This window comes from Gavialis gangeticus, unplaced genomic scaffold, assembly GCF_001723915.1.
Source record: "Gavialis gangeticus isolate Ggan-Ray unplaced genomic scaffold, GavGan_comp1, whole genome shotgun sequence".
Classification (NCBI taxonomy): Eukaryota; Metazoa; Chordata; order Crocodylia; family Gavialidae; genus Gavialis; species Gavialis gangeticus.
This window is the reverse complement of record NW_017729025.1, coordinates 87,943,919-87,961,111: the sequence shown is the minus strand read 5'-3', so window position 1 is coordinate 87,961,111 and position 17,193 is coordinate 87,943,919. Positions and strand designations below refer to the sequence as shown.

At 42.7% G+C, this 17,193-nt stretch overlaps 1 protein-coding gene across 12 annotated transcripts in view; it reads right to left on the bottom strand.

The window, feature by feature from the left end:
- The window catches only part of DPF3 (double PHD fingers 3), a 288,571-nt gene that overhangs the window by 68,904 nt on the left and 202,474 nt on the right, over positions 1 to 17,193 (bottom strand). For all 12 annotated transcript variants that reach the window (XR_002097710.1, XR_002097709.1, XR_002097708.1 and 9 more), the window contains exon 7: positions 13,149 to 13,286. Coding sequence is in view for 4 of the 12 variants with exons in the window: in XM_019519128.1 (XP_019374673.1) it covers positions 13,149 to 13,286 (138 nt within the window). In the remaining 8 variants the exon portion in view is untranslated. The remainder of the gene's footprint in view (positions 1 to 13,148; positions 13,287 to 17,193) is intronic.

Sequence of the window (17,193 nt, the reverse complement as noted above, 5' to 3'; positions counted from 1 at the left end):
CCCCACCCACCAGAGCCACTTGACAGCAGCAGCATGTAGCTGCCAGCTTGGCTTTACTGTGGTTGGAACGCAGGTGAGGGGGTGGGGGGGCTCCGTTCCTACCTCTGCTGCATGGACCCAGCCAAGCTCCCCACAGTTGGGGTAGCTCAGGGGGGAGCACATGGCAGAGGGGCTCCCTTCTCCCCCTGCCCAGGTGCACAGGGCAGAGAGAGCTTTTTCTGTTTTTTTCTCTGTGACAGCCCAGGGAGTTGTGTGGCTAGGTTGGTCTGGTCCTCACCTGCAAGCACCAGCCCAGCCCCATAAAGGCCCCTGGGATGTGGACAAAATTGATTGAAATAAACTCTCAATGAGAACCTGTACACAAGTTTGCTAAGGTGCTCTGCCCTAGAGTGCCTTCATCTACACCAAGTGAGGTTTAACTTTTCATAAGATCCACCATTTTTAAAGCACTCTGCAGCCCTGAACGTTTGTTATGTTTGGCTACAGAGCACTTTTGGCAGCCTCATTGCATGAAAAGTGCATCTTCTGTACACACCCATAGATACGTCTGAGGCATACTACAACAGAAGCCCAGATATAGTGGAATTACAGCTGAAATTAATTTGACCCATTATGTAGTTTACTGCTTTGTTCAATAATGCAGAATAGATAGTAACATTGACAGATGCCTTGTCCAAACAGTTGTTCTACATGGGTAAAAGTCCTTGCCATTCTCATATACAGGGAACAGAGTTAACATTTTTCTTTTATCCTTTTTACTGAAAGGTAAAAGATCACCAGCTCTAGTGGGTATCCCACAGTCTGAGTGTTCCCCATGTTAGATGGAATACTTGTTCAAATGGAAGAGTGAGAACGTTTAAATAACACCCACTGGACTTAGTCATTACTGTAAGATAATTTTTGTAGCTTTAAACTTTGTTAAAAGTTGTTCTGAGGCTTTTTACAAATGGCTCCAAGAAGAATTTTGGTCCATATCCAAACATTCACAAAGAACAGGGACATTAAGGTGGATGTTTTGGTACAAGACCAAGAAATATTGTTCAGTCAGAACTTCCACAACGACTGAAGGACTTGAATCTTGTGTTCTAATTTGTGCCTACCTTTAGTTTTTTTATGTTTAAGAGCGTTGGAGACGCCGTGGAAATAGGGAGAAATGAAAATTCATATTGCTGCAGACACATCCTTCTCCTTTACCATCAGCAGCCTTGCACATTTATTGCATGCTTAGCGTCTAATCTGGTATCCCAGAATTATTGGTGTTCTCAATACATTCTCTCTCTCTCTCTCTCTCTCTCTCTCTCTCTCTCACTCACTGTTAATTTAGCACTGTGCCTGACAGTGGAGAGTGTTTAATATTTGCTTACCAAGTAATTGGAGAGGTATGGGAATTACGTAAAAGTACGGTGAGCTGTAGTGCAACAAAATGACTGAAAAAGTAACTTTACACTTTTTCTTCCCCTCTCTAAAATGTAGACTGGTCTAGAATTTCCTTATCCACTCTCTACTGAAAACACCAGGTGGTTGCTTCTTTGCATTATACTGCATGTATATCCCAGTCTCACACAGTGCAAACTCAGCAAGTACAGTGCTGAAGGTTTCACATTATCACTAACACACTTGGAAGTTAAAATTTTCAGGATTGATGTAAAAGCCTAAGTCCCACTGACATTCACTTCTGAAAATGGGGCTCAAGCCTTCTTGTAAATGTTACCTATGTACACTGATCCATGATAGATGGAAGCTTATGATTGGTTGTGGGGAAACTGTTAACCTGGATCTTGTTTCCCTATCTTTATTTTTGATGCAAGTCTGCGTGCTAGTATTTTGCTTGTTCATGGCTAAGCTGACTGTCATAGACAAGTCAAATTTGATAGGCTGTGGGTATGTCTGCACATCACCCTATGGCAATGTTGCTACAGCACTATGCTTTAGTACTTCCTTTTGGCACTATGGGTGGTTACTGTGCCGTGCACACAGCACACGGGTAGCTTTCACTGCTATGTCGCCATAGTGGTCCGCCATACCCAGGAAGCACACTGCTATGGCTACATAGCTGGCAATCACATGTAGACATACATGATCACTATGTCACTGTAGCATGGCATATGTTGCTGTAGCACATCACTACATCACCATAGGGCAACGTGTAGACATGCCCTGTATGCAGAGGTGAATCTTAAAGTTTCATCAGTGTGTCATGAATGATACATCTTTATAGCCTAATAAACCAATGCAAGATACAGTATTCTCTTTACAACTTTCTGCTCTAACAGGTAGAAAAGTTCACTCAAGCACGATTGCCAAATATTATATAACTAGTTGCCTTAATCCAAATGTATGCTGTATGTGCAATAAGGTTGTGTAAAAAAAGTCTTGGAAATAAGGTTTAGGATAGCTTTACTGTCCTGGTGATAGTGAAAAAGATTGCTTGGTTTTAAAGGCTTTGGGATACTGACTGATGCAGTTTGTGTACTTTTCATACCAACAAATAAACACAGGATTTTTATATTTTAAAGAAAGATAATGATGTGTAGGAGGAATGAGGGGGAATTCAAGGAACAAAACAACACAACACTTGTAGTGACAAGGACAAAATAAACAAAGGACCAAGGGCTCAATTCTGTACTACAGCATAATCACACTGAAATCACAGAATGAGTCCCTATCATTGCTCCTCTAGCCCCAGTTATCATTTCAAAGCAAAGCACTGAAAAACAGCCATGATCAAGACCTAGCTCATACATTATTCTCCCAGTTTTTGTTTCATTGCAAACAGCAAACTTGGACCAAGCTTGCCAGTGTTCACAAACATGAACATGGTGACCAGAGTGGCTCATATTTCCAGGTCTGCATTATGGGCACAATTCACTACAGTGCTTCTCTGACAGAACATTAATTTTAGCAATATAAGTTCATGTACACATTTCCTCTAAGATAGCAGAGTCCTTGATTTCTGCTGCCACTGTTAACAGCACATCTCCATGCAAAAAAATATATGACAGCAGGCAGAAGGTATGCGCAGCAACTCCCCACATTGCTGCTGTCTTCCAACAGCAATCCCGCACTTCCTCACACAGACCACTGGACACCAGCCCAAACGCCTCTGGCCAAAATTCAAGTTGATCTGAAGCCCAGTGCCCCCCCTTTAAAGCAGGCTTCCACTTTAAAAACCTTTTGGATTTCCACAGCCTTTGGAGCTATATCCAACCCCAGCTCCATGGCAACAGGGAAAAAATGGTAAGTGTACTATGGAGACTGCAGCAGGGATGTAGTCCAGGCAATCTGCGAGGAGCAGAAGCCAGTCCCTGACCACATCAGAAAACTTTCAGCAAGCATACCACTGGGTAATCCTTCACAGTAAACATCTGAGGGTGTCCCCTAATAATGCTCTTTACTAATGAGCTCTATGCAATCCTAGGTGGAAATTTCATTTTTGACCCCCAGCTTAATGGCAGACACCTCCAAGGAGAGTGTATGGGACCATAGGGAGAGAACGTCAGCAATACCTCAAGGATAACAACTTCTCTGATAAAGAGGAAGGTGTCAAAACCTAGCCCAGATTATCCCCATCCTGAGAGGCACCCAGGGTTTGAGAATTAGGACACACAATGCTTGGTGCAGTTCTAGCAGAAAGACAGCAACAAGGATCAAGAAATGAGCTCTGGTACACCATCTTGTTTCTCCCAGTGAACAAATGGATAGTGCCAGGTAATTTTTCCCTGGTATGTTTCCTTCAACCTACTTGAATTTCATCCTTCCCCTTAAATCAGGATTTTCACAGCTGCTTTATTGATCACCAGTTGTCCTGGCATATAAAAGTAAAAAGAGAAAAGTGATGCAACATTGCCCTTTCCTACACAGGTACATGTTGCAATTGTTTTTGTTTCGGGGGGGTGGGGGCTGGCTTGTAAACCATTTACTGCTATAAAGAGAACTAAGTGAATCTGCATGTGTGTAGGCACCTCGCAATTCCAGGTAGGTCTTGCTGGGGAGGCATAGTTGTGAACACAGTGTGGCCATGGACTCCTATAATGCTAGGGCACCACCAGCAGAGAGAGGTAGGCAGGGACAGTCATCCTGCTGGGGAACTGGTAGCAAGGTCACTGTCTCTTTTGCTTCAGGTTCCTGTCTTACATGTGATTATGCTGCCTGCCTGGGTATCTTGTTTACCTGGACAGAAATATCCTTTGCATCCTTCAGGACAACCTCCAAAAGCTGTTCCAACACATACTTCCCATCCAGTCCTACAGATTCCTGGGGTTGATGGTCTTATTTTTTTCCTTCCGTGCTGTGGCTCAATAACTCAGCAGAGACTATCCCAGGAAGTAAGCTGGCAGTGAAGTGACCCAGGCGCTAGCTCAGCAGATGTGTATATAGGTAGCGCTTGGGTCATTTCACTGCCTGATTACTTTATACAGTATATGTAAACTATTTACATGCACTATGAGCGAGCTTAGGCTTCCCTCCCTACATTCTCCCCCCTTCCCCAGATCCTAACCAATCCTCAACAGCACAGGAAACTCACTATGACATCAATGGAATAGGCATATGACAGCAACCATGACTTGCAATTCGAATGGCATCTGCACCACAGCCCATAGCAAAGTTACAAAGGTTACAAGTTACTGCTAGCTTTTTACCATGGGCTGCTGCCCCAAGTCTGACATGCTCCCTGTCTTCAAAGGCACTATGGTGCCCTTGAGTGGGGCCTTTGCTGACAGCCACCTGCTATCAGGGATGAAGTGTAAGAGAAGCACGAGGAACGATGGGCTTCTTGAAATGATGCACCAAGCAGATGCTGTGAAAAATGAGAACAGTGGTAGGAGAACATGTTGGCATTTAACCACAGCTCTTGCAGGAAAGGCCTTGGCATCACACAGTGCTGCTTACTTCCATCCCATAATCCACCGACTTGAAAAGTGCTTTGAGGGCCATTGGGACACCTTCCCACATTGTACTGTGCATTCAGTCAATGCAGCTGCTTATAGGAATGATGTGTGATGCCAGAACAGGAGCAGCGTTACATACATGCTTTGATAGTGGAGTAGTAGTCACTGCTGGTCACCAGAAAAATTCCATAACATGTTCAACTAGCATGTGCTAGTCCATATAATGCCCAAATCAGAAATTTGCACCTCCTTAAGATAAATGAATATAGGCCATTTTTAAAAATGATCTAAGGATATCCACAGAGGAGTTTGCACCAGTTTATTTCAGGGTTTTTCTACACTCCAAAGATCATTTGGATTAGGGAAGGACATGAATTTAAAGTGCAATAGACATTTGTATATAATTGAATGTGTGGAGATTCTCATTCTGAAAAAAAGAGAATCTTAGATTTAGGTAAATCCAGTGGATTTAGATAAAATGCAAAAAACAAACAAACTCAAAAACAGTCTTACTGTGGAATAAGGATGAGTTGTTGCTGAACAGCTACTATGCTTTAAATGACTGCCCCCCCCCCAATTATTCAGCAATAACTTTCCCATGTAGAACAGCCCATAATCAGTTTTAAAACATTGATAGACTACTGCAAGTTTGTGTAGAAAAAGCCATGGCTCCTCTATGCCCCCTTCAAGATGAAATCTGTGGATCTGAAAACAGGTTTAAAACCAAAATAAAAGGATTTTGAAATATATATCAACCTACAGGCTCCAAATGGTCTCAGTTCAAAATACATATTGAAACATAATGGTTTTGGTTTTGTAGTCATGATAATTGGCATTTTTCTAAAAGCCTCAGCTCATGGAGTCATCTGAAGACATGAACATTTGCCTTTCATTTAAAAATGAAGTTGCTTTCCCTCAGACTTGCAGAGAAAAGCTTGGAAATAGAGCTCTGTTAAAAGGGCAAAATCTTTTCCAATATAACCAATCTAATGATTTCTGGTGGTCCACCTCATGATTTTGAAACATCTGTGGCTGGCATTGCTGCTAAGAGAAAGTAAGCTAATTCTTTGCTGCTTTGCCCCACACGACACATTTATACCTCTGCAACCTGACTGCAAATTGGGTATAAAACTCTGCTGTGATATAAGTGAAGAATTTGGATTGAGCAGGCATTTTAAACCCACAATGCAGCAATGCGAGGCAAATGGAGAGTCAGGACTTAAGTGTCTGCTTTTAGGTCGGTGAGTTTGAGTTTCCTTCTTTAAATTAGTAAGGCAAATGGATGACAATCAGATGGATGCTGTTCAGAAGGGATTTTTCCCAGCACCGCGATTCTAACTACTACTTATTCACTTTGGGCTACATCCAAGACCTGAAAATCCATAGGAGTCTCTCTATTGAATTTAGTGGGTTTGGAATCCGGTCCTTTGCTTTCACTTCTGGCCAAAATTTCCAAAGCAAGACAGATACCTAGGGGAGCAGAGCATATCCTGAATCAAGCCCATACATTTTGCAGCAAAGAAGAATGGATTTTCTTAACAAAGCATTGCAAGCCTCTTTGTTTGAGACTGATGCCCAGATCCCCCATTCTGTAACTGTTCCCCCACTGTTCAAATGTCTGCCCAACATTTGGCTGCTGGTTCAGTTTAAAGCTAGCCAAAGCCCATTCTCTATATTTAACATCCTCCTCCCTCGAAGGACCCGATGACATATAATCTGAACCTATAGGGTAAGTGCCACAGTGCTGCTCTGGCTCTTTCTCCCCTACTGCTGACATATCTCATCCCTCTGCAGGTCTGACATGTTTCCATAGCAACCAGAATCCTAGGCTCTGGCTGCCTCTGGTCTTGCCACCTGTTATTACTTCATCTCTCAAGTGTAAGGAATTGTAGCATGTCCCCTTAATTTGCTGTTCAAAATGCATCTGCAGACGCTGGGAAGACTCAAGAAACAAGAAATTAAAAATAATTAAAGAAAAAAGAGGATGAAGAGGGAGAAGGAAAAGCAGCTGCTAGAAGGTAGGTCTCAGGAAGAGTCTCACTCTAATAGAACAGGAGATGAATTCCCAGCTGGAGATGCACTGACTTCCACCTGGATTAGTCCCAGTTTTTAATGAGAAATGGAGAAAGTCATGCAGATAGATTGCTCACTGCACAAACCTGCTAGCTTTTCAGCGTCAAACAGAGCTCTGTCCTGGTCTAACATCAAATAGATGGCATGATCTGTAGTGCGAAGAAGGACAAGCTAAGTGGAGCTCAAATAAATTAAGTTCGCTCTCCACTCACTCCTGTCTCAGACACACAAGCGTATGCTGCTCTCTCCAGTAAATTCTCCTTGCAACTTCTTCATCACAACTCATGGGGAAAATACAAATAAAAAATGAGGAGGTGGCCAGACCCTTCGCTAACCAGACAAGCTAGAAAGGCAGTACCACAATCTAAACAAATGGTTCCAAGCATTTCCCATTCTCAAGAGTAACTGAATTTTGACTATGCTGAAGACAGTTTCAGGATAACACCAGAAGCTGCAGCTTGGTTTCCAGCAACTCCGACTGTCTCTCTTTCTCTTTACCCTGCCTCCTGAAGAGCAGCATCCAATCAGAATTACTGCGAGAGATCAGGACAGCTCTGCTAGCCCCTAGGAGCCAAAAGGAGTTTTTACATAGGTCAGGAGAAGTAGGGGTATCTGATACAATCTTCATACGCACTGATATGATCCAGTAGATATATAATTAATTGATGGGCTGGGGATAATAAAAAGTAGAGCGTACATTCATTTTTTTGAATTTTGGGGCATGGAAACAAACAGGCTAAATCCTGTTATCCACTAAAGATATATAAGATTTGCTGAGATTGTAATTCTACAGAACACACTGGAATGGTCAGGGAGACTTCATAAATGGGAAGACAGACAAAAAAATGTAGAATATTTTTTTTTAATCTCATTATGTCCAAGCTAATTGCATGATTTTGAGGGGTCTGACTCAGTTTTTTTTTTTAACTTTTGGGGTTAGCAATGCAGGACTCCCACCACACCGAGAAGCTTAGAGAGTGACCATGCTACCTGGAGCTCCCCTGGGCACTGCAGCTTGGGACTCACCCAAAATGGGCCAGTTACTTATGGGCACATATTAATCCCTCCAACATGAACAACACTTTGAAGACAGAAATTTCTCCCTGAGGGGTATGTGAATGCATGTTGCCTAATTTCAAACCCAGTCAAATATTTTGGGCTTGCTTTAAGTGGGTTCATTTTCTATTTAAGGGAAAAGAGCAGAAAGGTGAAAGAAGAAAAATGGTTACAATAAATGTAAGAATGTTCCATACAGAGAGCTCTGACAGGGGGGAGAAAAGGATATGGCTTCTATAGGCAAAGTGCTCAATCAAATTAGAGCCAGTTTCCTGCAGAACAGTCATAAGCATTTCTCCTTAAGGAGGGCTACTTTCTCTACAAAATTTCAGCCTCCAGCCATGCCAGCTGTAGAGCTGCTCCGAAGCAAAAGGTCACAAGAATTTTTTTGTATAATGGACAAAGGTTTGGTTTTTTTTCACCTTTCTGATCCTCCAAATAGCTGCATGGGTTTCCCTTAGATTTTCACAAAATAGGCATGAAACATTTCAGCCCAAAAGATTAAGGCCTGAGAAAGTTATGTGCAACGACAAACAGAGGGTTTGGATGAAAATTGTTCTAAAGGAGACATTACTACTTCTGTAATACCAATGGCTGCCTTATATTTTATTTTAAAATCATATTTATATTCATTCCTTTATGAAAACCAACAAAGGAAAAGAAAGAAAAATTAAACAAACTAATGAGACAGCAAATCAGGGTAAGATACAGCTGCTTTCTGAAAAGGCACCTGCTGTAGGATTTCCTGTAGCAAGGTGGGTGTTGGAGCATTCTTGCATTCAAATGTAGCTCCTATCATGTCCCCAGTGAGGAACAGTGCTGAGGCAGAGAAAAGGAGGCCTGATGTAGCTTTTCAAATTGATGCTGCTTGTGGAGAGGAACAAACAGCTCATCTCCAACTGAGGGGCTGACTCTCGTCATTTATTCATCCCCAACCCCCTGCATGGATGGAAATAAAAATGTTTCAAAGAAGACTGTGTGGGGGAGCTGGAGGACAGCTTGGAGGCACAGTGAGGTTAGTACATTAATTTTTTATCTCTGGAGACTGGGTATCCAATTATGCTTGGAATACACAAATGGCATCAGCTGATCTCTGCAGTAGAGATGTGTCTACAACACAAAAACTCCCCAACAAGAAGGTATGGTTGATGGATGCTCTGAACTTGAACAGCAAGTAGTGATACAGGTCAAATTTAATCTTAAAAGAATTGGGAGACTTCACTATCATTATTTGAGCATGTAGCAAGTCTGGAGTAAAGTGCACCAGCACAAGAGTGCAGAATCCCTGCAACAGTATGGAGTGCCATAGGCAGAGATGTGCGTGGGTATGCATGTGGTCTGCACAGCATCTGCATGCTGTTGACTTTAGCCAGTGCTATTAGGTACTTTTTTTTTTAATCTTGTAAATTTACCCCAAAGCTTTTTCTTTTTTTTTAATTTCAAGAAAGCATTTTGCCACATACACTTTTCCATTTATACAGGTGACTCACTCCCCTTCAAAGAAAAGGAAGATTCGGTCCTTACACACAGGAACAGACTGCCCTGTTCCTCTGGGAAAGATATGAGCTCTATACTATCACATTCATTCATATATAGATTGCAATAGACAGATATTTAGTTAACAAAAATCCCACTCTAAAAGCCTCTCAAAATCTGCAGGTGCCAGCTGCCCCCAAGTGTCAGTTTATAACTACAGAATTGATGCTAGGCATACTGGAACATGCGCTGAGTGGAAGAATCATGGGATAAAGACAGCAGAAGAAGAGGCTTGAAATGATGTGGGACAATTTCATTCTAATGTCAGGCAATGGGTTGATTTGGTTTTTAAAAGTTCCCAGAATGTCTTTTTCAAGTGTTCATACTTGGTCAACACCACTTTGCAAGCAGAAAGAGTAGCAAATCTACTTTGGACTGAGACAAGTTTGGACTCCAAAGAAGGGACATGCCATGGTATCAAAGAATTGAGCTTACCTGAGACTTAGGCCCCTCTACACATTACAGGTATTGTGCAATTAACTGGTTAATTGTACAGTTACCTTAAAACATACACAAAGTACTTATTAGACAATAAAAAGCTCCAACCAGCTATAAAGTTAGAAAATGTGTAGCAACATTATAGCTAGTTGCTACCGAGCTTTAATTTGCACAGGCAGCAGGGTCTCCCTGCGGCTGAGAGCCCTGTCAGCTGACAGAGCTTCCAGCCACAGGGATGCACCGTGTCCAGCATGACACCCCTGGGGCTGAGAAACTGAAGGAAATACTGAAGGAAGTGAAATGTCCAGGGGAAAAGGAACATCCCACCTAGGCTTGTTGTTGTTCTGCGACAAATCCATCAGAGCCCAGCAGTTCAAATTAAGCTGCTCCTATGCAAATCTCCTTTATTTAAGTCCCTCAGCAACCCAAAATGGCTTGGGGGTGATAAAGGGAGTAAAGACAGGAAGGCAGAGAGAATAGGGCGGAGGGAAGAGAGGGAGAGAGAGAGACAGACAGACAGAGAGGCCATCAAGCTGTTTTGCTGGCACCAGTCAGGAGATCAATAGCTGAATCTGGCAGAGACTGTGCTCCAAAGAGGCTCCTTCTGCGCTGGGAAGGCTGTTGTAACTGCAGGTATGGCTATGGGCAGCAGTGACACAGGAGACATGAGAGGAGCAAAGGAGCTAAAATGGAAGGAAGTTCATGCTGCAGCAGACTGCCAGAACCTTGCTGCCCAATCCTTACCTCCTGCAGCACGGCAAATTCCAAATGGCTGTTTGGGATCGGCTTTGCCTTTTCTAAATTGGGCTGCTTGCATTTCTCGGCCATGTGGCTAAGGAAATAATCAGAGTCTGCTATTTACTGTACTTCTGGCCCTTCTGTTCAGTAGGTTGCGGATTAGCTGTTTGGATTAACCACCCCCTCCCCCTCCCACGAGCCCATGCAGAGAGGATTCTTGAAGCCCAGACCCTGCGACACTGCAGACCTGTCAAATCTAATTCATAACACATGCCCAGCAGTACTTAGGGAAAAGGAAGGATATGATGCTCTGGCTCCCCACCATTTCCATGTACAAAGGGACCATTTAATGACTGTGCATTAGCAATGTGGACAATTAGCATTCACATGGAAGATGAATGGTGGCATAAATTAAATATTGTCAAGTAAGGGAGGGAAGATGTAAGGTCTAGGTGCAGGGCTGTACACAAACAAGCAGAAACAGGGAACAAACAGCCAATCCTGAGGCAGGACCATCAGGAGAGCAATTCCCCAAGCTCACCATGACTTTCCCCAGCAGGAATCGCCACTTGATGTAGTCCCTGTCCCCCACCCCTCCAGGTGATGGTCAGTTATTGAACAGAGAAATCCTTCCTTTTATGGGTCCAGATCATTTAAGTATATGGCTGTGACTATCTGTGTTGGGGGCTGCATGCCAGCAGCTTCTCCCTGCCTCGTGCATAAAGCCTCCAGAGGCAAGAGCAGCCCCTGCTGCACACTTTTCAGAGAGCCAGGCACGCTCTCTTCTTCACTGGCCCAGGTTTGCTGGCTCTCTGAAATGAGGGAGAGTCTTACTTTCATCCCTCCATCCCAGCTCCCTTTTTCTAAACCTGGTAAAGCTGATGATATCAATCTCTGAGCATTAGAAGCATTAGAACTGGGACTGTGCCTCACCCCCATGTCAAGCTGAAAGGTGGGGATCAACAACCTTTCGTGTCTGCCTACTTGCACAGTGCTAAAATCAGAACTTAGTAATTAAGTTTCCTAACACCCCTCCCAAAAAGTATTACAGACTTTATTTCAAGCACAGAACACACATTTAGATACAACATACAAAATAAAGTCATAACAAGTCAAATGATGCCATTTACTAGCCTGCCAGATCCAGCATTCCTCAGAGCCATGGCAGCTCAGATTTAGCAAAAGCTGGACAAGTCAATTCTGCTTCTATTTTATAGAATTTTAAAAGATAGTGCAGAAAAGTGACAGACACATATGGATTGCCAAGTGGGATCAGACCAAAGATCCATCTCAGTCAGTAACATCTCTCAAACAGTGGACAGCAGCAGATGCTTCCAAGAAGGGTGAAACCCTTCCCCATCCCCTCATAAGACAATTATGGATTATCCTGCTTAAGAGAGAAATGTCTTCCTAGACCTGGTTTCCTTCTCTTTTTCCCAAGGATGAAATATTCACCCATAAAATATTTCTCATATCCATTTTATTCTGCTGTCCATAATTTTTTTCCATAATTACTTTGAAATAAAATGGTATTTCCCATCTAAGGAACCAAAAGCTCTTTATAAAATTAATTAATTGAATTAATTAAATAAACAAATGAATTTTATCTGCACATTGTGCCTGAATGGGGATGCTGATGATTATTATTTTACATACAGTTAAGCATAGAGACAATTGGGCACAGGAAGGCTGAATTACTACGTAAGACTTTGGGCAAAAGGCAGTAGTAAAATTTGGCTCCCCTGACTCCCTGTCTTGTGTTATAAAAAAAATAGAGGAAGGACAGCACTGGGTGCCCCTGTGCTGGCTAACATTGTATCTGCCCCCTCTCTTGGCATCCCCAGAGTAGAGACCCTGTTCTCTTTTCCTGTGTGATCACTCTCCTTTTTGGTTTGTGCACACGATATTCTAGGCAAGAGACTTTCCTGGATTGATAGTATGAATGTGGAGTTTGAAGTGCAGGAGGTCCTGGGTAGGAGAGAATTTCATACCAAAAAAACTGAGAAGCAAATAAAGAACTTTCCTCAAAGAAAACAACAAAGAGAATCCACTAAAACAAACTGTGTGTTTTCTTGATCTCCACACTAATCATGGAGAGGCTGTTTGATGACAGGCAGGTTGGGCACCCCTTCCACTCTCCTTTCTCCTTGTCATCTCCTCCCCACAGGAGCACTGATAGAAAAGTGACTTGCTGCAGAGATAATGCTGGGTTTTAAATGAATTCTTGACTGACTGGGCTCAGTACCAAGGTGAGCTGCAGCTGATTAGCTTCACTAAACATCCCGGTTCCAATCATTCACAAAGGAGCAGTACAATCACAGGGCCTGGGGAAATGCATAGATAGGGATGGAAGTAACATCCCCCTGAAAAAAAAACATACTGGAGGGGGAAACAAGGGGACAGAAAAATACTACTCACGTTTGTGATTTTCATTTCTGTGCACAGGTGAGGAGCGTGTCTCTTGCTCCCGAGCTTCGTCTCCCTCTTCACTGGCTAGGTGAGTGTGAGCATAATGGTAGCTCAGTCCAGGCCTATTCTTGTAACGCTTGCCGCAGACTGGGAAGAGAGAAAACATGAGGAAAGGGAGAAGAGAAGGGAGTCATCAGTACCTTTTCCAACAGCGAGTTTGAAACTGCAAATGTAGTGATGGTGAAAGGTGAGAGACTGACAACCCTGCACATTGATGTCCTCTACTTACCCCAGATAAGCTTCCCTCATACTATCCTACCTGTTTTTTCTACTCCTGGCCTGGAGGGAGGACCTATGAAGTTGAGGGAACTGTTCAAGTCTCCATTGTCTATCTAGCCCTAGGATTCCCAGCTGAGACTGGTAAGGTTATCCAGCAGATTAAATTAAACTCCAATTGTGGTACTGGTGTTTTGTGCTATGTACTTCTTACCAACAGGAACTGAACTGAGACCAAGAAAATTGTTTCCATAATTACTGATCACAGGAAAAAGGAACTGTTACTAACAGCAAGAGAACAGAGATCTTCTTTGAAAGGGTTAAGTCAATTGTTTTCTTTCCAGACACATCCATAACAAAGGTTAACAATCACTTACTATTTCTTGTTAAAAGAATGTTCAGGAGGGATAATTTTACACTCTGCCCAATTAAACCTCGCATTCATCAGTCCAGTAAATAATGCATTGTGTGATGGAGAATCCACCATAAAAGTTTTGCCCAAGTTTATCTACATTTTAAGTGCTTGCTTATACGTTAAACTTTTTATAGGAATTTATTTGCATTTATGTTATTGCCTCTAAAAAGACAGTATTTTGCACTTCTCATCTTCAAAGCACTTTAGGTATGTCACTAGTTCTTCTTCACAACAGTTTTTATACTATGTATTGTTGCTGTTATTTAACAGATAGGATAACTGAGACAGAAATTAAGGAATAGTTCCTGTACACACTACCAGAAACAATACTTACTACTGTGAGTAGTCTCATTCACTTCAGAGATCACCCACAGTAGCCTATACTATTCTTTGCAGAACTGAGGTTGCGTCTACGTATGCAATTAGTGCGCATCAATAAACTCTGGAGCTTATTATTCCTGAGTTTTTTACTCCTAGGCATACTGTTTGAACATGCACCTGGGAGCAATTAACTCTGGAGCAACTGACTCCAAAATTTATTCATGCACAGCAAGTGGAGCCCAGCCAGAGCAGCCCCAGCTGCTCCCAGGGGGCCCTGGGAGTCAGTCTGCCAGCCCAGGGCTGCTCCAACCAGACTCAATGTGCTGTGGAGGAGCTGGCTGGGGCATGAGGATGCTTCAGTGTGGGGCTAGCTGCCAGGGAGCCCCAGCACTAAAGCACACTAATGACCCAGCCAGCCAGGTCAGTGTCTACACGGGCACTGCTGCACATGAAAACACTAAGCAGCAGGACAGTATTTGTATTTACAAGTACTACCCTTTTGTGGAGTTTGTTAGTTTCCTGCACCGTAATAGGGGCACACTTGTAGATGCCAAGACGTTTACTGCAGAGCTAATTAATCAGCTCCGCAGTAACATCTTCTATAGACGTGCCCTGAGTCCTCTGTAATATGCCTAAAAAGAGGAAGCTAATGTCAGAAGTTGGAGTGGAACCCAACATTACCTTAGTCTTCCCATCCATTCTCATTAAGTCAAACTCCAACTAAGGCCTTGTTATAGCCCAGGGGTCAACAACTCCTGGCATGTATGCCGAGCATGGCACGCAAGGCCATTTTGCTCCTCACACCACCACCAGCCCAGGCTCTAAGCAGCTGCTGCCAGCCACGGAGCCCAGGCTGCTCCCAGCAGGCAGCTGGGAGGCTGCAAGCCCTGCTGCAAGCAGACCAGGCTCCATGGGCCGGCTGCAGCCAGGAGGCTGCAAACAGCTGCTCTGGGCTCCAGCATGTCAGCACTCAAGCACCTTCCAAGGTAGACATTGTGGTTTTTTCGGCACTCTGGACAAAAAACGTTGCCTACCCCTGTTATAGCCTGATACAGTAAACGTCTCTTAGCTGTTTCACTTGTGCAACTGTATATACACGGTGCAAGTTCTATATGACCTCACTTCACCTTTTTCACAAGCTTGAGTCTGACAAAATTGTCATACTCAGTAAAAAAGCTCAAGAAAGGACTTTGTTCATTTACAGAGATCCTCAGTATTCATTGTCAATTTTTTTCTGCTACTCTTTACAAAAAGTCAATAGATAATCCACGTTCAGAGGGAGATGATATGAAACTGTGGACTACAAACTGGCACAATAACATATTTTATTTTCAATCTATTCTAACTAGCTTGTAAAGTCCCTCAGGGAAAGTACCTTGTCTTATTATATGTTTGTAAAGCCTGCTCATCTATGACACAATATGAGTAAGATAAATGATTTGTAATGTTAACTCTTCTTGTCCTGCTTCTCCACTGAGCATAGATAAATAACCATATGTAAGATGTGTACCTTGCTCCCATGTAAATAAAAGAAATATTAAAAAGAAAAAAAGTTAAAAGTAAAGCATTGGCATGAGCAGGAAACACACAAAAATGTACAATGAGAAAACAGACTCCAATTCTGTCAGGTCTGACAAGGGAATTCAGCCTTCACAACACATTCAGTCCTGGCCTGCTCTGCTCCTAGTGCAGACTACAGGATCAAGTGTGATGGCTACCTATTACTCACGAGTCTACAATCTTCTGGTCCTTAAGAGAAGTCAATAATACAGAGAATAATTTTACACCTATGAGAGGCTGTGTACCAGTAATTCGGAGGGAAGCCAATTAATGGTGCAAATCCCTTTAACTCTGGTGGCAACTACACCCATGAAACAAAGGATCTTTAGGCTCCAAATGTGTGAAACCTATTAGATTTCAAGAATAATGGTGTGCAAAAAGGTTAACGCATTAACACTAAAGTTTCTAGAAAACTGTCTGCGACAAGAGTGATATATAAAGTGATTGGTAAAGTGATATGAAGCATCTCATCTCCAGGTCACTACATCCAATCCAGCCCTTTTTGGTCAAAAACAAGTCACTACTCATATCACTCTTGCTCTACTTAAATGAAAAACACAGTATAACAGTATATGTTATTTTCTGGTATATTAAATATTATATAGATGCAGTAGTCTAACCAGAGTTAGGCAAAGATATACTTTACTTTGTCAACTCAAATTTAACTCTAAGAGAAAAACAACCAAAAAGGTCTTCTCAAATTTTCCAGGTGTAGTTTCTGAATAGCAAGAAATCTTTTGGTCAAGAATGAAGCAAGTTACATAAACTGTTTCTGTGACAGGTGGATGAGAAAAACAGAAATAAATCAGATTTTAAGTCTTTTTATGGCCATCTCATGTCAAAAAAAACCTGTCTGTTTTCAAAACTTCAAATGGAATATATGCAAAAGATCTTGGCAAGCTAGTGTATAAAATCAAATCTGAAAGGGGAAAAGGCATGCTTGGGTATGTATTCACTATCAGAATGCAATAAAATCCATCAATCCTTGTGAACTTTTGCCAGGGTACCATGTGACAAATACTGCCATTTTAAAAAGTGAGCTTCTAAGCCTTCTTATGGCAATAGGTACAATAAACTGCAGAATGCTTCAGCTACTCAGAATAGGGTAAGGTAAGATAAGAAACCAGATGGGCTACAGAGATTCTCTCAATTACCCAAAAATACACAGGGAAGACATATGAATACATGCTAAGGCTGTGCTAAATTCTGTGGCTGGCCTCTTTAGGCTGTAGAAATCCTTATTTCTAAGCACCCCACTTCAGGAGGGATGTGGACAACATTGAGAGGGTCCAGAGGAGGGCCACCCGCATGATCCGGGGACTACAGGGCAGACCCTACAATGAGAGACTGCGGGACCTGAACCTGTTCAGCCTTCACAAGAGAAGGCTGAGGGGGGACCTGGTGACAGTCTATAAACTCACTAGGGGGGACCAGAAGGGTTTGGGAGAGACCTTGTTTCCCCTAGCGCCCCCGGCATAACAA